At 36.5% G+C, this 24,646-nt stretch overlaps 1 protein-coding gene across 12 annotated transcripts in view; it reads right to left on the bottom strand.

Moving 5' to 3' along the window:
• Positions 1-24,646, bottom strand: part of Stacl (SH3 and cysteine-rich domain-containing protein) — a 379,844-nt gene that overhangs the window by 116,287 nt on the left and 238,911 nt on the right. For 11 of the 12 annotated variants that reach the window (XM_074180450.1, XM_074180451.1, XM_074180454.1 and 8 more), the window contains 2 exons: positions 4,119-4,258; positions 3,831-3,875 (listed from right to left, as the gene is read on the bottom strand). In XM_074180450.1, the coding sequence (XP_074036551.1) occupies positions 3,831-3,875; positions 4,119-4,258 (185 nt within the window). The remainder of the gene's footprint in view (positions 1-3,830; positions 3,876-4,118; positions 4,259-24,646) is intronic. The other variant, XM_074180453.1, reaches the window with a different exon arrangement.

Here is a 24,646-nt window from a genome sequence, read left to right as displayed (position 1 = left end):
ACGAAGAGCCCTGAACGGGCTACGTAGAGACAACACCATCAAGATCTTACCTGCAGATAAGAGAAACGCTATGTTGTGATGGATACTGATCTCTACGAACAGAAGGTCGAGGTGTTTCAGAAAGAAAAATACACGAAGATCGTAAAAGACCCTACTGCATCAATTGAAAGGAAGTTGTACCAGACTTTGAAAAAAAAACAAAGTCTATTTTTCGGAGAAAGAGAGATCATCGCTAACACCGCATCTCAGTAAGCCCCCTCACTTGTATGGACTACCCAAAATCCACAAAAAGGATGTTCCGCTCAGACCAATCATTAGCTCCAGAGATTCAGCCACTCAGAACTTGTCCAGATTTTTACTACCAATAATTAAACCATTGCAAGGTGAAACATCATCTTTTGTGAAAAATTCAAGGCATTTCGTTGAACTATTGAGGGAAATTGAAGTCAAAGAGCAGAAACAACTGATCAGTTTCGACGTGGAAAGCCTCTATACCAACGTTTCTGTCGAAGAAGCACTTCAAATCATACAGAAGAAGCTATCCGAAGATGGGGACCTGAATGATAGAACAAACTTACCGATGCAAGTAATCATGGAATTACTAGGATGCTGTATAAGAAACTGCTACTTCCAACTGAAGGACGAATTCTTCACGCAAGATGAGGGACTTCCAATGGGATCGCCACTTTCACCAGATATAGCTAATATATACATATATGGAGTGGTTTGAAACTCTGGCCATTGAAGAAGCCCACAAGAAGCCCCGAGTCTGGTTGAGATACGTAGACGATACCTTCATAATCTGGAACCATGGGAATGCATATTTAGACACTTTCCTGAAGCACATCAACAACGTGAGTCCTTCCATCACTCTCACAATAGAAAAGGAAATCCACAACGAATTGCCTTTCTTAGAAGTCTGGTGAAGAGGAGCGACACTAAATGGGAAGCATCTTTATATCTTAAACCCACTCACACAGGACAATATCTGAACCAGAAATCCAACCACCATCAATCGACTAAGAAGAATCATCAAGACTCTACTAGACCGTGCCTTCGGGCTCTGTAATACAAAGGAAGGTCTCGGAAGGGAACTAGGCATCATCAAAAAACGGCCTTCAACGGAATGGTTACTTCAGAGCGATGGTAGAACAGTCTTCAGCTAGAAGACAGCAAGAGCTCCACAAGGAAGAGAGACCTCCACGACCAGTACTTGTATTTCCCTACATCAGAGGATTATCGGAAAGGGTACGAAGGATTGGGTCCAAGTATAACATTAGGACCAGGCCACCAAAAGCGGGCTGCGATTCCGAGAGTGCGGACAAGCATACATCGGTGAAATTAAGAGGCCATTGAAAGTTAGCATTGCTGAGTACAAGAAACACACACAACGAGGAGAAACTATCAAATCCAGAATAGCAGAGCATGTTTGGTCTCATCAATATAATATCAAGTGGGCTCAAGCTGAAATCAGCCACACAGAGGAATACTGGTTTAGGAGACAATTCAAAGAAGCCGCATATATGTTGTCCAACAACGTATTTAGCCAAGCTAGCGTAGAGACACGCAACATATGTAAACCTCTAATCAAAGAAAAAACGACCAACTCCCGCCAAACGGTCAACTCCCGCCAAAACCAATGAAGCGGAGAGAGAGAAGAGGGGATAGGTGAAAGCACTCGAATGGCTTATAAATAGTTGTATCTCGGAGGAATAAGTCCAGTTAATAATAATAATCTTTCTTTATTTCAGAAATAGGTTTCCCTAATATACAATAAAAAAAAATAGGAAAAGATAGAACAGAAGAAGTAACTAATATATGCTATTAGTAATTTTAAAACTATTACAAGTAACAATAAATAGTTCTATCGCTCCGTGCTATTGTTTTACAAATAATATTCATTATTTCTACTTATTAATGCTAGTTATATATGTAACATTAGAAGATTTATACCGAAACAATACAAATATTTCACAATCAAAACTAACATATAAAACATAGATTTACAACTTTATCCAAATGTAAGTTATGTTTCTTTTATATATTTTAACAAATGTCTTTTGAAGACATTTATTGATAAACAGTCTTTTACGTCAGTTGGTAGGTCATTAAATTTAATGAAGCCTTTAAAAAATACTGAATTCATACTACTTTTAAAATTTGTTCTGACAATATGTAGATTGCAGTTATTGCGAGTATAGTGTTCATGGATTTCATAATTGTAGTTGACCATATTCATGAAATAAGAAGGAGACAAATTATTTATTATCTTATAAATAAATATCATTGCGAAGTACAGTAACCTTTGTAATACGGGCAGCCACTGAAGGGTGGATAACATTGAATTTATTGGTGTGTATCTATTACATCTCAGAATAATTCTCATGCCTCTATTTTGCAATTTCTGCAGTTGATTAATTTTATTTAAGTTCATAGAGTATATGATTGATGCATAATAGTCAAAATGAGGCAGAATAATTGCTTTATAAACTGTTATTTTAGTGGCTGTTGATAAATTACTAACAATTCTTGAAAAAAATTATAATTTTTTTGAAATTTTTTTATGAACATAGTCGAAATGGCTATCAAAAGAAAGTGTATTGTCGAGTTGGACTCCTAAGTATTTTATATTTGTGACGATCTCAATTTTCTTGTTATCAATATTTATGTCTAAATTATTTATCCCAATTTTGTTGTATTTAAATTTATTAGTAATTATCATGGCTTTGGTTTTAGTTACATTTAATTTCAATTTATTGATATCGAGATATCTTTTAACACTGACTAAGATGGAATTCATTTTGTGAATAGCTCTATCCAAGTCTGTATCACTACATGCTAATAATGTATCATCTGCGAACAGATTTATGAATTCACAGTCCACAAATAAGTTAATATCATTAAGATATAACTAACAATCGGAACGTCGTGACATAACTTGGTTTGGAATCTCTCAATTTTTGTTTTTAATTTTTTGTTAATGATGATTTTTAATTTTCAGCTTTTATTATTATTTCAATTTTTATTTTTTTGGTTGTTGTTTGGTTTTATGTCATTTCTTTGTAATTTCAGTTTTTTTGTTCAAATAAAATTGTTATTTTCGGTTAATATTCTTGATATTTTTTCAGGAATTCCAAATCAATTTATATTATATTAGACAATGGAAGTCCGAACTGATGAAATACACACCGGAGTATAATACAATAGTAGTATACTAACATAATTCTCGATTGTACATAAATTTTCAATCACTTACGAACATGTAAATAATTTTCAATACCAAACTACATATTTCAAAAACATTTCTATTGTTGCTGACCTAAACAACCCTCCAACTATCATCAAGTAGTTTTCACAGTGGTTGTTGAACCTAGAAAGGGTTTTAAACTCATTTGACGCAGAATTCAATGCTCTTTAATGTAGGAAACAATCATTTTTTCTGTGGGAGGCTTCCTTAGCGAGTTGTAAGCGAAACACTGAAGAAAGTCCTAAAATTTTGAGGTTTTTAGGCTCCCAAAAGTTGTCCAGATGAAAATTTTGTTGAATTCGCCTAGTTTCTCACTATTGGGGTGCCAAGACCCCAATTAAGAAACATAACATTTGACCTTGTGTGTTCATCAAAGTTAAGATTAATTGAAATATATAGTGAAAAGTGAAGTTTTGTATAAGACTATATTCCGACTACGACTTACTGTAGCTATGCTTTAATTCAAAGTGTATAATGATATGTTGGTGCATGTACAAGTATGAAGCTTGGTGAAGGAAACAGTGAACAACAAAAAGTGGTCTAACAGAAAGAAGGTACATGATAAATGGCGACACTTCATTACCTCATAGACATTATCGTCGAAACCGCTTGGAACATTTGGTTTTTTCTGTAGTCGAAAATACAAACAAACATTTATTACGTATCAAAAAATCTACCAAGTTTTGAACAAAAATATTCTGCTGGCTGTTTTGAAACGTTCTTCAACTCGTCATTAAGCAATAACATAACCGTTAGAATATTTTTGCTTCTGAAAATGGAAGTTGAATCAATAGATATATAAAAATCATCTAACAGGCTCGAATTATATGAGTGTGGAAAAATTAAACATCAAAGATGAAAATGTACTTACTTTTCAGGTTCCGGTGGTGGAGTTTTCAGGCTTTTGAAAGCCTTCAACCACTTAGTTTTCATGCTTCCTGTCGATGCAGATGACATTTTTCTTTCGCGACCGACGGTTTCGCCATCCATTTTATTCGAGAATAACTCTTTCTGCAACAAAAAATATAAATATGTTCAAATGGTTCAATTTTTTTCTATTGGTACAGGAGTAATATTTGAATATGAATCGAATTTCAATATTTTTTTAGTTCACCAACGTAGTTGAGAACTGATTTGATAGTTGGCCGATAATTGATGAACAATTCAGTGATTTTTCTCTAGTCAGTCAAATTCACGAAACCACAGAAAATATTTCAATAATGCTTACGGTCGAGAATATATATATTCTTCAGTTTTGTTTACCCGATGCTGTCTGGTAGACCCAAAATTCGGTTCCTGTTTTTTTAAGGACGAAAAATCAGCTCTACAGAAAAATCTTCAAGTCACCCTAAGAGCTGTGCCTGTGCGAAAGTAGCGATTCACATTGGATTTGAGTTGCTCGAGATTAAGTCCATTTGGAAAAACATTCTCAGGAAACATTCTCATTCTCCAGAATTTTTAAACAGTGAAGTTTAAGGTGTACTGAGTTGAACCTCAAAACAATGAGCAGCCACAGTCCGTCACGTATTTCTGATATGTTCCGAATCAATCATAATCAGTTAATATCGAAATTGTATAAATATGGATTACGAGGTGTAACATTAGAATGGATTTTCTCTTTCTTGAAACACCTTCATCAGAACGTATGTATTCCAAATATCCAATCTGAAAGAGTTGGTTTCGTTATTTCAAAGATTGAAGTCATTAATATTTGTGTATCACAAGGATCGATCCTAGGACCTATTTTATTCATATTGTACTCTAACAATCTGGATTAATTCTTGAAAGGCGTTCATGTAACAATGTATGCAGACGACACATCACTGATAATTTCACAAAAATACGAATTTAATATGCAAAAAGATACAGGTCTAGAACTGATGCAGGACTGGTGCAATACAAATTTTCCGGATTTGAACGCTCATAAAACCCAAATTAAACGATTTCATAACTACCAGAGAAAATGCGATCCTCTCAGATCTAAGATGAGTGTTGATGTATCCATTGACAGTAGAGATGAAACCAATTTCGTTAGACTTTTTGTTGATGAAAATGTCAGCTGGAAAGGTCACTGTACAAACTTAAGTGAAAGATTGAATTCTGTATGTTTCATGTTCAGGAATCTCAAACATATACTTGAAATACCTCAGCTAGTGGCTCTATACCATGCACAGGTTGTGTTACGAATTAGGTATGGAATATGTTTGTGGGAAAATTCCACTTTGGCAAAAAATGTTTCTTCTATACAAAAAAGAAATAGTAAAAATAATAGCTAGAGTTCCTAGTACATATTCCTGTAGGGATCTTTTCAAACATTTTAGAATTTTGACCCTCATGTCCCTATAAATTATCTGTCTTCATTTTTAAAAAAAGACAAAAATTTGTCTCGATGGGAGACCACATTCCATTCACAAAATATAAGGTCTCTGACAAAGCACCTAAAGTTATGGGTCTGTCTATTCACAATCATTTACCTGAAAGTATAAAAGAAGCCAAATATTTGAAAAAATTCAGCTGCTTCCTCAAACAACTCCTGACTGAAAAATGTTTCTACTCGTTGGAAGAATACTTTAATAGCTAGATATATCATATATGTATTCAAGTGTGAGTGTATGTGTGTATATGTATTTTTATTTTAACTTTTATGCCTGAAAACAATATTTCACCCATCAAACAATCTGGATTCAGAAGGGGGTATAGCTGTGCAACTGCTCTTACTGATGTAGTTGACGACTTAATTGGGGCTATTAACAAAAGTTAAATGAGAGCGCTCAATCTTCTCGACTATTCAAAAGCCTTCGACTTGATAAATCATGATATGTTGTTGTCAATGCTACATTATTTCAGATTCAATATTTCAGCTCCTGCTCTTATGAGATCGTACTTGAGTGATAGATTACAAATTGTTAAACTTAATAACGAGCTTTCTAAACCGCTGAAAGTTATATCAGGTGTTCCTCAAGGAAGTATTTTAGGACCCCTAATGTTCACTGTATAATACCTCAACCTTCGTTGACGTACTCAAATTTTGTAAATATCATCTCTATGCGGACGATACGCAGATCTACTTCTCTTTTAGATACTCGGATTTGGTAGCTGCTACGGGGTCGATCAATCACGATTTGATTTCCTTACACAAGGTATCTGTTGATCATGGACTGAAAATCAATCCTAACTAGTCGATGGCTCTACTTTTTGGAAAAGATAATGCCTCAGATTTTTTGTCTGATAACGTTGTATTCAAAATTGGAGACAAAAAAATACCTATTAAAACTTCTTGTAAAAATTTGGGACTTACAGTTGATACAACACTTCGCTTCAAAGAACACGCTACTTCGCTACTAATAAATTGAGAATCGCATACGCTTCTCTAAAGCTGATTTTTCCTCAAAGACACTTTTTATCAAAAGACCTCAAAAAATATTATGTGACACCTTGGTTCTTTCTCATTTTAATTATTGCGATGTTGTTTAGAGTCCTTGTCTTAATCAAGTCGAAATTCGCCGTCTACAGAGAGTACAGAACTCATGTGTTCGCCTAATTTATGGTATCACAAAAGTCAGTCGTATATCAATTACTGATAAACTAAAAGAGCTTAAATGTCTAAATATGCACAACAGGCGACGTCATCATATAGCTTGCCAGTTACATAATATATTTAAATCAAAGGCTCCACCTCATTTACTGAAAAACTCTCTTATAGAACGGACATCCATAATGTGAATATTCGTAAATAAATCATTTTTACTATACCATCACACTGTAAAGAAATATACAAACGGTACTTCTCCTACAATATGACAGTCTGCATAAATAATTTGCATAAACCGGATGGATCATACCTACAACTATCGCCGTTGGTATTCAAATCCAAATTTAAGAACTACCTACTAAGTACTCTGTGAAGTTCTCAAAAATTGCTCTGCTCTCTCTCTCTAACCCTTACTTTCTTATGCTTTCCTTTCCTCTCCTTCTCTTTATTTACTTATCTTTACTCATTTAGTTTCGTTAATGTATTGCTATCTGTTGAAACTGTATATATCTCTTTGGTATTGGTGGAAGAACAGAAAGGGTTTTCAACTGTTATCTGAACCAGTCCAGCCATTTATCCATCAGAATATCATTCAATAGTACCACCACTACAGTATATTCTTCTGTTTTTTTCTTTGATGGGTAATAAATGTATTATTATTATTATATATCTTCATTCTTGAATCACTGTACTGTGTTTTAGTGCTCATGCATTATATATTGACCATTCCTATAAAGTCACTTGAACACTTCCGGTGAAAGTATCAATAGAAGAGAGACAAATCTCTAACTTTTCTTCGATGTTCCGGGCTGTCAAGATTGCACGTGATGTTCACGTCTCCAGTCAAGCGGATGGCTCTTTTCCGAATGGAATTCAGCAACTTCAAAGGTTGCTGAAGTATCGACAGTTTTCTGGTTCGGAACAGTGTTCAAAGCTCTTGAGGGGCAACGTTTGTAATTGGCATGATTGTGCCAAGAAATATTGGTGTCCATTTCAACCCCCAACAAACTTTTCGAAGCAGAAAGCGAAATTTTCTGATCTGACATTATTATATCCGATTCAGCGACATTTATTTTCTTAGAAGAAAAATAATGCCTGGGTTTTTGTGCTCAGTTCGAAATCACTTATAGATCCTCATCAAGATATTCAAAGTCCTGCTGCTGGTGAAAATGTGCCTTTGTAGACGATGTCCTGGAATCCAAATGGAATGACGAGACAAGTGTGCTTTCGTCAGCAAAGCAACATATTGGTTTCTTGGTTTTTTCCAATAAGGCGTTGATATACAATTGAAAGGGGTTTGGAGACAATATGGATCCCTAGGAAACACCAGCGTTTATGGTGGAAGTATTTGAGAGATATCCATCGATGGCCACTTGCAGGAAACGATCTTTCAGGAAGCTGAAGAGCCATACACAAAAAATGATCCGACAAGCCATAGCCATAGCCCCACACGGTCAAAAGCCTCAGAAATATCAATGCACAACATAATCGACCCGCTCGGAGGGGTCCGAGGCAAGTTGTTAGGGTCCATAACGATGACTTGGCTACCGCTGGTCACCCTGTCAATAACAAAGTACGCTTTCAGTGGACGTATGAGCTAATAGATAGCCTTATGTATTGCTACGAGTGTAGTGAGCCCACGCGAAGAGAATACATGTCAAAAATGCATGCCGGAGCATACCGTTTTTTCGGCCGCAACGTTAGGGATTACTTATCGTAGATGCGTAATGCATGACTCGATACAGTATGAGCGTGACCTCTCTATGACTCAGATCGACTATCGCAAGGCATTTGATACAACATCGCATGATATTATCTCGCATATGCTCAGATTCATCCTGTAATTGCTCAGATGCCATGCGGTATCCGACAAAATATCAAGATGCTTCGAACAACCGAAAATACTTTGGAGGACTCGCTTCACCATAACATCTGGTCAAGCTAGAGTCCAAACATGGTGAGTCACCTTCTCTTCTGCATCTTACTATTGTCATTATCCGTTGCGCTCAGAAACACTCGCGGGTATAATTGTGGCACCCCTGGAAACCGAAGGCACAAGGTCACACATTTGTTTTATATGGATGATCTTGTTCTTCATGCCTCTGAATGTGAGAAATGGCGTGAAAAATTTTATGATCATCTCTGTACGAAAACGCCACCAATGGACTCAACAGAAGACTTCGAAACCAAGTTTCAACACTAACCGCTAGATTAGATGAGAATATTCTGAGACCGAGTATATTCTGCAAAACAAAAAATTCAGATACAATGGTTAACCAACCAACTCATTTCATAACACTCAACTCATTCCAACTCAACTGACTGATTCAGGGACTTATCTACCCTTTGATATCATCCACCCGTTAATTAAGAAGATAAATAACTTTCGCAAAACTGTACCAAAATCACGTACAGAATTCATAATGAATAACTCCTTCAAAGTTTGACATCTCTCGTTATCCAAAGTGGCTGAACTGAATTGAGTTTGTGATACATTACAATTCTATGTTTCCAAGTGATAGGACGACAAGATTGAAATTGAATAGGATCCACCTAGTTGGGAGTCACCTGAATTAGGGAAAGATTATATTCTCAGACACTAATTGGAGCAGCTCAATCCCAAATTCAATGTCTATTAATTTCGGAGTAAGATCCCAGAGTAATCAGACATATCTCATTTTCTCATAGAGATGAAACCTTAGTTTATCAATAGCGTATGTTCTTTGAATACCTGTATGCTTGCGGAGCTCGCCTCGTGAAACCGGGACCGGTACTAAAATAAGGGTTACTCATATGGCAGATTTTTATATATGATTTTTGGAATATAATTTAATTGAGGCAAATATAAAAAATAACACATGTCTATTAAAACTACAAAATACAACAGGATGTAAATTGCAATCTCTTCACGTTTGTCCCTGTTCTTAATTGGAAAAAACTAATCTTCAGTCTCTGCATCATGCTCAAAAGGTATCTCGTCAACTATACCAACTTGCTGTGCATAATTCAACCCTTCCAGATAGTTGGAGTAGAATTTCTGGGCCGCAGCCACAGAACTAAAGGAAGCTTTCAGAGTTCACCAGGTTATTGCACCTTCAGCCCACTCTACAGCCTTCTACTCGCATTCATTTTTCTCAATATCCATTATAGTATTGACTCCTGTCAGAGTGTTGCTCACAACATTATCACTGTCGTCATTGATTGATATCCTTGCTGCATACAATTGTGGATCATAATACACCTGTAAATCCCCGATGGTAACTTGATTCCAAGAGCCAGGCTGTATTGATTCGCTCAAAGTACAATGCTTCATGAACATTACGGATTGATCTTCTTCATCATCTTCATCCTCGTCTTCATATTCTTCTTCAGCTGTATACAACGTGTTTTGATCATCGATGCTTACATCTTCAATTCCATAATTCTGTACAGACACTGGCTGAGACTTGGAGCTTCAGTCAATTTATTGATAACGTCTTCCACCACACTGTTCAAGAGAACTTCCTTCATCTGTGTAATTATATCCTGCCCACATCCAAGCTTTTTCCGAAGTGAACATTGGTTGTAGTTCCAGAAACGGAATTATCAATTGGTTCAATACTACTTTGTGAGCTTGTTCTCGTCGTAATAGCAGCCTGTATGTATTATTCTCAGGATGGTGCAACACTTTCATTTGCCCTACACCCCGTTCTTTCCACTCCTTTGTGCTAGTATCGAATCTGAACAATTTTGCTTTTTCGTTGAACAATATAGTCTCATTTTCTTCACCTGTGGTCCAAACTATGTCATCTGGCAGTGGATTTATTGGCTCATAGTGGGGATCATAAACTTCATCGCCTTGGGTATCGCCTCCTTCATCATTCGACTGATTCTTAGATGTATCTGCTTTCCTCTTTGAGTCGGTGGAGCCAAAGACGGGCGCTCCTGCTCCCAAAAATGCAAAAGTTCCATCACCAGTTTTGCTGAAAGCAGGCTTCGAATCTGCAGAAGTGTTTGCTGCTGAAGAGGCAAACGAAATGTCAGAGCTACACTTGAGTATCACTTCGTCGTCTTCTTTCAAACCGGTAGTGCTTTTGACAGTAGTTGCGTTAGGTGTTATTTCTGATGAAGGCTCTTGCTTAGTGCCAAATAAGCTGAATCCAGTATTGGTAGCACTTCCTCCAAACAAATTAGTAGCGGTTGAAGTCGTCCCAAAGACCAAGGTGTTGTGCCACCAAAAATACTTCCAGAACCGCCGAATATAGATGCCGAAGTTGTAGCTGTTGTCACACCTCCGAAAATGCGCTTCCACGCTTCCAAAAACCGGTGTGGCACTTTCACTACCGAAAACAGAACTTGTACTGGTGCCGCTCCCAAACAAACTGCCGCCAATCGAGCTCTTAGATCCGAAAACGCTAGGCGTGGGAGTGCTGAACATATTCGTACTAGAGGTACTGCTAAATAAGCCGCTGGTACCAGTAGAACTGAAAAGGCCTGTGCTCGAGGTAGTTGTGACGGACTGCTCGAAAATACTCGGCGAAGCTGCTGTAGTATTGGAGTGTCCAAGAGGGAAGGAGAACTTCTTGAAGGTAGTGCTTTCTTCAGGTTTCGTTGGTGTTGTAGTAGCAGATGAGCCTTTAGGAGTCGAGATAGAGCTAGCCAGAGCCGAAGGTTTCAATAAGAGCTCCCTAAGAGTATCAGATTTACCAAGATTGGAATTTTATTATCTCGGTTGAATATTTTTTGTGTTTAGGAAATGTTAATCACTAAAATTTGTCTGACAAATGAAATATACTTTGTGATAGTTACCTTGATAATAAATTTAAAGATCAGACATGTGAAAATCAGTAAAGATTATTACTTTTTTGTGGAGCTCTCAAGCGTCTAACAAAAGTTTTGGTCAATGGAAAGTGTCTGACACTTATGATACTGTTTTAGAATAACATATATAAGAATCAGCCACTGAGAACCTGACGTTTCATCTATTTGAAATAAGTTATGTCTGATTGCTCTCAACCAATCTCGGACAAACAGGAGCTTGCAAATATATTAGGTATTTGGTAACTTTATCGTGATGGTAGTAGATGAACAACTCAAAGCCAATTTCTGTAACGGTCTGTCAATTAACTGCACATCATCTATAACAAAAATGAATTCTTTTTCTTTTCAGCCTTTTTTGTCGCCAGAAATCGAAGTTATAATAAAAACCTAAAGAAGAATAAAAAATCTACTGGAATAGATGGAATTCCAGTTTACCTGATGAAAAAGTGTCCTACAAAAATTGCACCATGTTTGGTGTATACTTTGAATAAATCAGTTAGACTGGGTCAATTCCCAAGTCGGCTGAAAATCCTTAGTATCACCTATCTACGAAAAAATAACAGACATTACTTGCTCAACTATAGGCCTGTTGCATCATTGAGTATATTGTCAAAGGTATTGGAGAAAGGGATGGCACACAGGCTGAACCAAAAAAAAGTTCAATATACTTAGCCTAAACCAACATGGTTTCAGAGAACGACATTCAACTGAAACTGCAACTAGAGATTTGATTCAGCTGATACAGGATAAGATGAAGGCATTGTTTGGATTGGATTGTTTTTCATTGGATTGTTTTTCGTGTCTTTGATAGTCCTAACTTCAATTTCATCTTGACAAAAATGTATGCACTCGGTATATGTGGAAAAATTGAGGACTGGTTCCATTCATTTCTAGGAAGGAGGAAACTGATAGTTAGAGTGAATGATAAAACATTTGATGAATTCATAGTGTTCTCAGGAGTCCCTCAGGGTAGCATCCTGGGTCCACTGATTTTTATGTTATTTATAAATGACCTTTTCGAACATATGGAAGATGTAAAGGTTTTCTTGTTCGCAGATGATTCTTCAATGTTGATATCGGGCCCTAACAGAGGTGAACTAGTAGCTTGAATGAAAAACGTATCAAATCAATTTGACCAGTGGTGTCAAAAGAGCAATTTGATAATAAACTACTTGAAGACTGTTGCTATTCAATTCTATATATCGACTATGGAAAGAGCTGTCGGTGAAAACCTGTAGATAAACAGTTTATCAATCACATTTCAAAGTAGTTCCAGGTTTTTGGGTACAATCCTTGATGAAAACCCCAAATGAAACAAATGCCTTGGATCACTATGTTTCACCTTGAATAAGTACTTTGTGTTGAGAAATTTGAAGAGCTGTTTAAATGAGGAACAGATTTTCAAACAGAAATGAAGAAGGTCTCATGAACGTTTACTATGCATCGGTATATTCTTCTATCAATCATAATATTATAATTTATCGTCTCGCTACTGGCAGCAGCAGAGTCTTCATAGCACAGAAAAGAATCATACGATTGATATTCCAGTTGGGTTTTTGAAAATCTTGCAGAGATGTTTTCGAAGAAAAGAGAAAATTGACATTCACGAGTATCTATTTGTGTAAATTATTAATATTGCCTACATTCATAAGAACCAATTTATTCAAAATGCGGATTTCCACCATTACCCAACCCGTCAAAGAAACCAATTCAGATTGGAAATTGTCAACTACTCAACTTTTAAAAAATCCCCAAAATATTCTGAAGCAAACTTTTTTCAACATGCTACATAATGACTTGAAGTACCAGCCAAACCTGTTCAGATTCAAAACAAAATTGAATGGTTATCTGTTATCTAGAGCATTTTATAGTACTTCAGAATTCATTTCAGACTGTCAATGAACAATGTACTGTGAACTTCCTACTTTCAGTGTTGCTTGGTTTGAAAATGTTTTTGAAGTGTTTTTATTGTTTTATTATCTTAACATTGTTCTGTTTTGACTTATCAATCCAATGTAAATTGGTGTATTAGCAATAAATGTCTATCTATCTATCTATATCTTAATTGAATGAACCCTCAATTCAAGAATATTCAGAACAACAAGAAAAGCACAAATCTCATAGTTGAGATATTTGAGGATGTATAACTCTTAGATTGTGGATAACTTCGTTGGTGAACTGAAATCCAAGATGAAGTGCACATACTGTGGACAGTCATCAGTAACCTTTGATTCTTCTGTGTTCATCTCTCCCTATACCAGAAAAAACTGGAGTCTCTTTAACGTACAGATTCAGAGGCAAACTCAATGATGCCATCAAATTTGCTCCACAAGGATTAGATATAAACAATTATGCAGCAGACGATGTGGCTCCTTGTCGTTTCAATCTATATGCACTTTCCAATCACTGTGGGCCTACTTACAGCGAGCATTACACAGCTGTCTGTTCAAAGAATAACGTGAATTCTCATTTTTCTCAAAGAATACTCATTTGTTCATCAATTTCTAATTTGTACCCTCCAAAGTAGTACCCAAAGTCGTAGGAGGACAAATCTGGTTTAAAGCACTTTCTAGGTCAATATTCAGGAATGTGATGTACCAAAAACATGATTGATTGAAGAAAATGAAGGGAATATATTTTCAGGTTGAACTGTTGGAGAAATTCTATATATGGAGGTGAATGTTAATGGGTATAGCCCTACGATGGTTATCTTATATAAGGTCACCCAAATTCATCGAGTTGAAGAGCAGTGTTGTGAATGTTGTCAATCAGGATCAGTACTAATTTGCAAGGACTGTAATTCTAGCTTTGTATCCTGCCAACGTGACTGTGTGAAATTTCATCATACCCTCACTTCTCCACCGTGTTGAATGTAGCAGGTATAAATTTTCCAGTCAAGTTGAAAAATATTCCCAAATATTACGTTATGAATGATTGCTCATCAATGTTATTGGTTTGGTAAACAATTCCAAACAAAGTATAATCGAATTTTAAGTTGAAGGCCTGTTAAACTATTCAACACGAAGACTTTAACAGTCATGTAAATCTGCTGAATATGATGCACGATTCTGGTAACAGTCACTTTCGTTGGATTGAAGACTTACGAATCAGTAGAGAGTTGTCCAGGAAATCTTGAGAATAAAATTGGATTAGCATAGCATAGCATTTTACAAGTGTTGTTCATGAAGAAGAATTTCAAAAACAAAGTTTTAATGATGAACGAGAACGAAAATGTTTCCTACTTATTCACCTCTCAAACACATGTTCATGCAGCTGCAGTTTCATAAGAATGTGTCATCTTTTCCTCCAAACGATTTCCTGGAGTCTTTGAAGTCCACAAATACAAGAGGATTGTTCCTAATTGTTGAGATTCTTGTTGAATACTACTCGTGAGCAAAACAAAAGCAGAATCAATACTACTGACCGCTCTGGATTGAATTATTCCGTACAATCTATCTCGACTTGTGTTTGTAAATTTTTTCCTGGAAAAATCATAACTTGTTTACTTTGTAGTGAATGTTCAAGAGGTAGCGAAAATGTATGTGAATTTCTGGAACTAGTCCGTGCAAAGCTTACTATTAAATCATCTGATAATGGAACTGATGAGCGACTGTATTGCCAAACATGCGCCAACTGACTGTTATAGAAAACAAGTATAGCTGAGGCACCAGTCAATCTAATAATAACGCTGATTATCTTCAAACATGACTCAACTTCTGACGGAAGCACCAAACTCTTACGAAGGTTCAAAATTGATGAACACTTCAATCAAGCATATCACTGTTAAAATATAATCTCCATGCAGTCATTGTTCACTGTGGTTCTGGTGTTGAATCTGGTCATTATTACGTCATGATAGTGTTCTGGCGATGTATTGCATTTATTGAAGCCTCTGGAGATACCCTACATTTTGTTTTATGAGAGAGAGGACAATGGCAGATCAAGTTCTTCAGATAATGTGGTGCTGCAGGTTTTTCCGAGTTTTCCTGCAGCTGAAAAAGCAAATGCGCTACTGGAATCAATGAAGTCGCCCCGGAGCGCCAATTAATTTTTGTTGTTGTTCTATAATTTTATGATTTGTATTTCGGAAGTGTAATCATTATATTTAATTTTCATCCCAAATATTTGCACATAACCAAGAAAATTATCTTTGTGGTGGTTGTTTATTGTACGAATAATGAGCGGGCTTTATTTTGGCATCAAATGAACGATTGTTATCACATATAAACAATAACACCTTTTGAAGATTGATCAGTATCCAATAGATTATCATACATTCAATAGTCTATTTGCGCTATATGTGAACATCAAGCCTCTTGTGAAACTATTCGTCTATAAAAACTTCATTTATTTGAATGAATATTGCATGGGAAAATTTTGAATAATGTTTTGTTTCGACAATTCTAACCGAAAATGACAAACATTTAGCATTTCCCACATTTCGTAGTAATCTACAACTAAGTATAAGTATAATAAAAGATGAAGAAACGTTCAACTAGAAACTAGATGAAGAATCTATTTTTTCAAACGAACAGGTGTGCTCGATCCTAAAACTCATTCTAGAATGCTCATAATTCGATCAAACTGTACTTGTTAATATATTTTGTTTTCAAGATACTCAAGTTGATTACATACCAATTTCTGTAATTGCTTACTTCAACAAAATTGCATGCAAAATTTATGCAGAATCATCTCCACATTAACTTTATCCCTCCAAGAAATAGATCGGAACCGTCAAAGTGGTAACACAAAATAGCCTGGAAAAAGTATCCCTCAAACGAAATATATAACAGAAAAATGGTTTTGGACGAACTCATCCCAGAGAATATATTTCATGAAGAGTAAACGTCAATCTAGAAATCCGATTACTCAGGAAATCGTCCCATTTCAAGCTGAGAAATACGTGATTTCCAAGCAGTAACTTTTTATTTTTCTTCAGGAAGCATATCAAAATTTGTGTTGGGATTGCGGTTCCATAAAAAACTAATCTCATCAGAAAGCGGATGAGAGAGTGGAAAAGCTCGATGTCGCGATATCTGTATAAAAAAAGTTCCAAACTTTGAAAAAGTCAGTTCGACAAAAGAAAGGTAAATATGAAAATACACCTGCAGTGAATGAATTGTATTGAGTTTTTGATTTATATGGGGATAGGGACTTTCATTAAGCACTTCCAATTTGAATAAAACAAAGTTTGTGTGAGATATCATCACAATTTTTCATTCGTTTTAAAGACCTATTGCTGCCATTATGTGTCGAATATAATATCGTTCAAATATTCTCCACGGCTTCTATAGGTAGAACGCATCTAAAAAGTCCAATTTTCCTTAACTCTGGTGCATTAATCAGGCTGAATTTGACCGATGTCATGGGTAATGTTGGCTTTGAGGACCGCTGTTTTTTGTAGCTTATTCGAATATGCATGCGAAAACTCCAAAAAGTCCAATTTATCATTCAGATGTGCTCTTGATAACATGTCATTTGGTAATAACTTAGTGATCAAGAACGAGACTCAATCTGAATTTCTAGGTATTCACATTGACATTACGCTCAAATTTATTGAACATATCAAACAACTCAAAAGTAAAATTTGTTCTGGATGTTATGCAGGTATACAGTGTTATACTGTATTAGTATTGCAGAAACGGGCCATCAGATATATGTGTAAGATTAACGTGATTCATGCAGACACAAATTCGTTGAGCCAAAGAATTTAACAGTGATTGCTTTGTTCATTTTGGAATCGGTTTGCCTCATTTACAAAAATATGTCCCCATTTGAGGCTTCATACAATTCTTATAGCACCCGTTCCACCGCGTTGAAATTGCCAATTCCTTCAACAAATTTGGCCAGGAATTTCATTTAGGACAATGTAATATCATATATGAGTATATATGTTTAGATGTGTATTATATAAGTGTTGATAATATTTTTAAACAAATCTGCACACAACCATGTTGATACAAAATTTCTACGTTGAACTGTATGTTCTAACTTAACTTTTTTGTAGGTGTTTTTATATTCACATTTTATATTTATTTCTTTACAATTATATTCATTTTTCACAAGCTTTGTCCACAAGATTTACTCCTGGGTGACAATAAAGTATATTATCATCATTATTATTATTTTTTCCAACCGTAGTTTGCGTTGATCAGACCCTATTTCCCTAAGCCCCGATACATTCGGAAGAGCACGCCAGCATTATTAACCAATAACCACTCCCCACACCCTGGGGTAAGTGATCATTGGGTCCGAGAATCATGTGCCCTGAGCAAGCGCAGTGAGCCTAGACCGACAGCCTTTTGCATCTGTCCGGCTAAGATATCTGCCTTGGTGCGGCAGGTCGGTATGATTTTGAATTTTCGTTTTGAGGGCACCCAGCGATTTTGTAAAATGTTCGAGTGCACTTGCCAATAAAAATGTTAAAAATGTACGGAGCTGCTTTTTGGTTACATATATTTCACGTTTTTAAGGTTAATGACGTGGTTGGTACGACTGATGCAGTCAATATTCCTAAAGTAATTCAGATGTTTTTTACCTTCATTTTTTAGATCGTAAATTGATTTTTTGTGGTGTACCTATTAGGATAAGATTAATATTAGAAATAGTAGGCGGCGGTAAATACCAACCGCTTTTTTTCGAAATGTCACTAGTAACTAACCTAGAAATAGAAAAATGTCATCAGGAGAAGCATTCGTTTTCAAATTAAGTTTTTTTTTTAAGAAAAATGTTGATTATTGAAGTGAAAAGTGTCAAAGAATGAGGAATAAGGTGACCTAGTGAGTAAATGCTTCTGTTTTTGAATAGTTCATTTTGCAAAAAAGAAGGCTGAAAAGTCGCCCTTTTCTGAACTTTGAAGGGCCGTAACTTTGTAAATAAGGGAGAGCGCCACTTTTTTCTTTCGGATTTGTAATCTACGCATCAAATACGTAAGTGCACTCAAACATTTTTTCAAAATCGTCGGGTGCTCTCAAAACGAAAATTTACCGATTCACGATTAGAAAGGGCATCATTTCACCACGGACTTCAATAATCAGAACAATTATCTTGACAGAGTGGTCTGGATAAAGACTGCGGAGTTCGAAGAGAGAGAAAATCTCGATATTTAATCCGTTTTTCCTCCTCTTTGCGGAGATATTCGTCTCGCCTGGAGCTGAAATCTCCACGACAAATATCATCTTGCTCTGGTGGTCGAGAAGGACTACATCAGGCTTATTAGCTTGTATGAGCCTGAGGGTGGGGAACGAATAGTTCCAATAAATTTTGGTACTTCCCGTTTCCTACAATGGATTCAATATCCTCCGGAGCGTAGGGCAACACCGGTGTCTCGTCAATACCGTAAGAGTGCTGTAGATGGTAATATAGCACTCTAAAGGCCGCGTTATGTCGATGAATATAGGCCGAGAACACGAATGCTGAACATGCTTATAGCAAGTGCATTAGGATCTCGGGCGCCTCGCGGCAGGCCCTGCACCTTGTGTCAGGAACCGCTATACCCATGACCCGACTGCGGTAGACTAAGGTGTTGAAGACACCATCCTGGCAAGCCATGATGAACCCCTCAGTTTCCTACTTCAGCCCACTCAACCTGAGAAAAGCGAACGTCAGGCGCTTTGATAAGCCAAGGTTTCTAATGTTATTGAAGAAGACCCCATGCATTGGCTCATCCTTGTGTTTCCGCAGAAGTGAGGTGCGACTTTTAAAGGATCATCAGCTGCTCGAGCAGCTGCCCTAAAGGGAAATGCTCCAATTCCTGCTCTCCCATTGTCACGGATCATGAAGAGAATGAAATCCGGACTCCTGACGACTTTACAGGCCATATCCAGTACCATTCTGTCATGTAGACACTCCAAACTCAAAATTCCAGCGCCTCCTTGTTGTCGGGGGAAGTACAGTCGTGGAACGGATGATTTGGGATGAAAACTCCAATAGAGATGCATCATTTTTCGGGTCTTTACATCGAGTTGATACAGCTCCTCCCGAGCCCACTTCACTATTCCAAACGAGTAGAGTAAGATTGGAACTGCAAGCATATTTGTTGCAGCAACTGTGTTCTTCCCCGACAGTTCCGATGACCAGATCTGTCGAAGTTTGTGCTGATATTTGCCGCGGAAAGAGTTCTTCACTGCTGTTACCTCTTGTGAGTGGCGTTGTTCCACCCCGAGGTAAGTATACGTCTCTTCGGCATCCAAATGGTGTAGGATGCTTCTATCTACGAGCATCATCTCCTGCGTCTTATGAATTATGGATCCTCTACGACAACAGGAGTCGTTCAGGACAGTAGTTTAACCCCGATGAGACAGCCACCCAAAGGCAAAAACCCACCAAAAACGGGACATGGTCACAGCGGCTGGTGTGATTCACTATAACTTTGTGCAACTGATCCAAAATCATCACAGCAGAGTCGTATTGTCAGCCAATAGACGAAATGTACCAAAATTTGCGTCAGCAGCACCCGTCTGCACGTTTTACAAATCACTGCCCGCCTCACTCACCATACTCTCCAAACCTTTCGCCAACAGACTACGACACTGCGATAACTCTCTCTCCAGTAGAACGTTTGCCAATCAGGACCAGACAAGAAAGGCTTTTGTTGACTCCATCCAGACAAAAAAGGCTTTTGTTAACTCCATCGAATCTACGTTTGCAAAAATGCACTAATTCAAATGGTGCTCATTTTGATCAAATTGAGTTACTGAAATGATACAGTATGAAGTAGACTCATAAACAGGGACAAAACTTTTACATAATTTTTTTTGTGAACCTTGACCCTTGAACTTGATGATGTTACTAAGAGAATGAACATCGTATTATAGAGGACTGGAGGTCTTTCAAGCGTAACAATGAACTTTGAACTTACCAGGTGCGTTTTTAAGGTCACCCAACCCATTTTCAGTTCAAATATTGAGCACTCAGTCTGTAAATTCCGGTATTTCAAATGCACCCTAACCTCACTCACGTATTCAATATAGGCAATATCCAATATAAGCAATTCAACAATATTCGTACACAACTTTATCACAAGAGGAATAGGTACTCGTTTATATCACAGCACCGTTCTGATAATTTTGTAATACTCAAGAATCGACAGAAATATTCACGTTCCAGGACATGTACAGGAGCTAGGACAACAATTTATTGATGATCCAGGTTGCGCAGACTACGCCAGCGCAATTTGCTTTTGGAGTTCACGTCGACGACTGACGAGAATTTACGAACATCAAGGGAATCACAGATGTGCCAAAAACATAGGTGTGGATACTGTTTTATGGCATTTTTTGAGGGTGATTTATGGGATTGTTATTCTTTTCGTAATTCGAATGATTGAAACACTAATTCCCGTTGTATTTTTGTAAATACTGTCTGTTAGAATCTCATTTTTCTCAAAAAATATTCAATTATTCATCAATTTCCATTTTATTCCTTTCAAAGTTGTCTCCCTCAGATATAACACACTCGTGCCAGAGTTTTTTTCCAATCCACGAAGCAAAACCCCGTTCTTCCCTGATTCTTTTCAATTTTAGGAACATAAAAAAGTCGCAAAGGATCAAATCTGGTGAATACGGTGGCTAAGACATCACTGGGTTATTTTTTGACTAAAAATTACTAACAAGCAGTGACTGGTGAGCAGGTGTATTGATAATAATGATAATAATTGTTTTTATCGATAGGTAGGAAAAAAACACAATGTATGGAATACAATATAATATACAACCCACCTACGTACCTATCAAAAGGCAGAATTCAATTTCTGATCTTGTCACGAATGACTCAATCAGAAAAATATTTTACATGCACAACATACGTAAATCCTAGATATATTTCAGTGCCAAATGCACCAGAATCATTTCTGTTAGTACTAACAACAATAAAAAACTAATTGAAGTCAAACTGTATGAAATGCTCATTCACATCAAAACTATTTTATTGACAGAGGAGTTGAGGCACTTTGTGTTCCAGTAAGTGAATATTGAGTTCATTTCTATAATCTAGAGCGAATAGTGATTCCAGTGATTTGGGAATTCCATTATGGATCTAGGCCACATTACAAGAGAAGGATCCACGAAATAAAGTGATTCTGTGGCGGGGTGTAGTTAGTTGATTTCTGAATCTCAGATACAAATTATGGATGTCTGTTTTATATCTTATTTAGTCGTGAAGATAACTGGGCACTTTTGTTGTTATGATCTTATGGTGGGTAATAGGTTAGGTCCAAAGTAAGTGGGTGTATTTGACCCTCCACAAGCATGAAATATGCAACGGGCTTCCATTTTTAGCCATTCCAGTCTCTCCAATTAATTGATGAGACACGTGTTGTCTCCCTAGTTTCTATAATGAGTCCGAGGCATGCGTTTTGTAGGATCTCCATTCTCTTTTTATCAGATGAACGTAACGTTAGGCCATATACTATATCTGCATAGTTGGTGTGAGAGAGAGAACTAGGGCATCGCATAATATTTTCTTCAACTTTTGATTCAATACCTTTCTATTTGGGTATATTGACTTCAAATTACTACAGCTACGCTTTGTAATTTGGGATTCTGTCAAAGGCAACTGATGGTCGTCCAGAACGATATCGATATTTCTCTCACATCTTTTCCTCATTGATGTTCGATCAAATAGCATTACTACTGTTTTGGAGGGATTGATCATCAGGCAGTACTTCTTGTGATGTGAAAGGCATGAATTGTTATTTCCGACATTTTCTCTGTATTTTTTCATGCAAACGGCACATAAATCCAAGATAATATTGCTCATTGACGGTGCGATCATGTGACAAAAACTCATGATGCACTACACCGCGGTAATTGAAGAAAACATTCAGCAAAACCTTGATATTTGACCAAACTTGGTGTGCTTTTTTTGGTCTTGGCTCTTTCATTGGGACGATTGGACTTTGGTTCAATATATCATTTTTCAATGTCAATTATAACGAAAAGGAATACAAAAAATTCATATTATTCCAAGTTTATTAGCTACATCAAATGCATCATAATAGTTTTTCGCTAAAATGGTATTTAAAAAAGTTTCTAGAATAGTCGCACTGAAGCCATGTAAACTAATTTTTTTGGCATTAGACACACTTTGTAATATCATGCGCCATAGCGTGATCGGCCTGGTCTAAGGAATTTCATCTCGATTAGCCGTATCACGCGATAGAGCGGGACAATAAACACTTGGCTAATTTGAGAAATATATATTAAAATTGTGATAAATGAAATGAAACAACGTTATTATAATACGAAAACACAAACTATACTCATACTATTGACAAAAATATTACTTGGATCAAAATAACAAAACAAATAAAAAAAATATTAATTGTTCAAACCACAAATGTCCGTGTGGATGAAAATTTGTAACCTATTTATGAATAATGGTACAGCAATTTAGGCAATATCCTGAATCACCGGGACACGACTTACATACACTGTGTACGTAAAATATGGAACAAATTCATTTTTAGCTGAACAGGTCATTTTAAGAAATAATCGTGAAACACGTCGATTTTTGATGTTAATTTACCGTATTTTAAAATAATAATCTAATATACAGGGTGAATTACGTTCGAGTAATGACGTCACCGTTATTTTTTTAAATAGAACACCCCCATTTTGTCTCAATTTTCGGATTACTCTAGCTGAGCTGATTCCAAAAATGTATCACATCTTGATTCCAATTGGTACAGGGTGGACAAAAATACAGTAGTTGTGTGTGTGCTAATAAAGTAACGCGTAACATTCTTTTTTTAGGTAAATTAACAATATTATCAAAAATACTTATTGTCTAGTAATTTATTGATGTTCAGTGACAGTTCAGTACTACAATATTTTTGGTATTCGTGAATATTCGAATGATTGCTTAGATTTAATTGGAAGTAGAAATGGAGTTGAGTGTGAAACAAAGAATTGAAATACTTATGATGATTGGGTATGGAGACAGATCGCGAACTCAGATGGAAGTGTGCAATTTGTTTAATGATAAATATCCGGAAAGACATATAACGCGTTCAACAGTCAGTAAGCTGGAAACGAAATTTCGAGAAACTGGTACGGTTGCAAATGCTGATACAGCATTAGATGTTTTACTGAGTTTTGAAGAAGATGCGCACACTTCTGTTCGTAAAGTTAGTCGCGAAATCGGTGTTGGCAAAACAACGGTACACAAACTATTGAAGCTTGAAAAATGGCATCCTTATAAAATCAAACTTGTGCAAGAATTAAACAAAGATGATCCCGATAGACGACTCCAATTTTGCGAAGAAATGATGGATAAATGTCACCGAGACCCTCTCTTGATACAAAACATTATTTTTTCTGATGAGTCCACTTTCACGTTAAATGGTGAGGTTAACCGTCAGAATTGTAGATACTGGGCAAAAGAAAACCCCCACTGGATGCGTGAGCATCATACACAATACCCTCAAAAGGTAAATGTATGGGCTGAAATTGTACGAAATCGAATCATTGGACCCTACTTTATCGAAGGTAATTTAAACGGGGCAAAGTACCTTGAGTTTTTAAGGGGGTATCTCGTACCTACTTTACGTAATTTATTTTCCAGCAGACGTAATCCTAGAGGTTTTGATGAAAGTTTATGGTTTCAACAGGATGGTGCACCTCCACATTATGCTGTAGATGTTAGAAGGTACGTAGATGAAAATTTTCTGAACAGGTGGATTGGTAGACGTGGACCCACTGAATGGCCAGCGAGGTCACCAGATTTAAATCCTTTGGAATAATTTCTCTGGGGCCATCTGAAGAATGTTATTTATAAAACGAAACCAGCAAATATTGAAGATGTACAAGTGAAAATTCGAACAGACATAAACAATATTACGCAAGAAAACATACACAAGGTTAACAAGAATTTGTACACCGTTTGAGTTACTGTCAAATACAGCAAGGGCTGCAGTTCGAACATTTGATATAAAGTCATGTATTCCAGCATATTCTGTCCGCTAGAAAATGAGTATTTTTGGTAATATTATTAATTTACCTAATAAAGAATGTTACGCGTTACTTTATTAGCACACACACAACTACTGTATTTTTGTCCACCCTGTA

This window comes from Leptinotarsa decemlineata, unplaced genomic scaffold (genome assembly GCF_025532065.1).
Source record: "Leptinotarsa decemlineata unplaced genomic scaffold, Ldec_3_MD MMD2_tig00026294_RagTag_RagTag, whole genome shotgun sequence".
Classification (NCBI taxonomy): domain Eukaryota; kingdom Metazoa; phylum Arthropoda; class Insecta; order Coleoptera; family Chrysomelidae; genus Leptinotarsa; species Leptinotarsa decemlineata.
The sequence above is the reverse complement of the archived record's forward strand: the minus strand, read 5'-3'. Positions and strand labels throughout refer to the sequence as shown.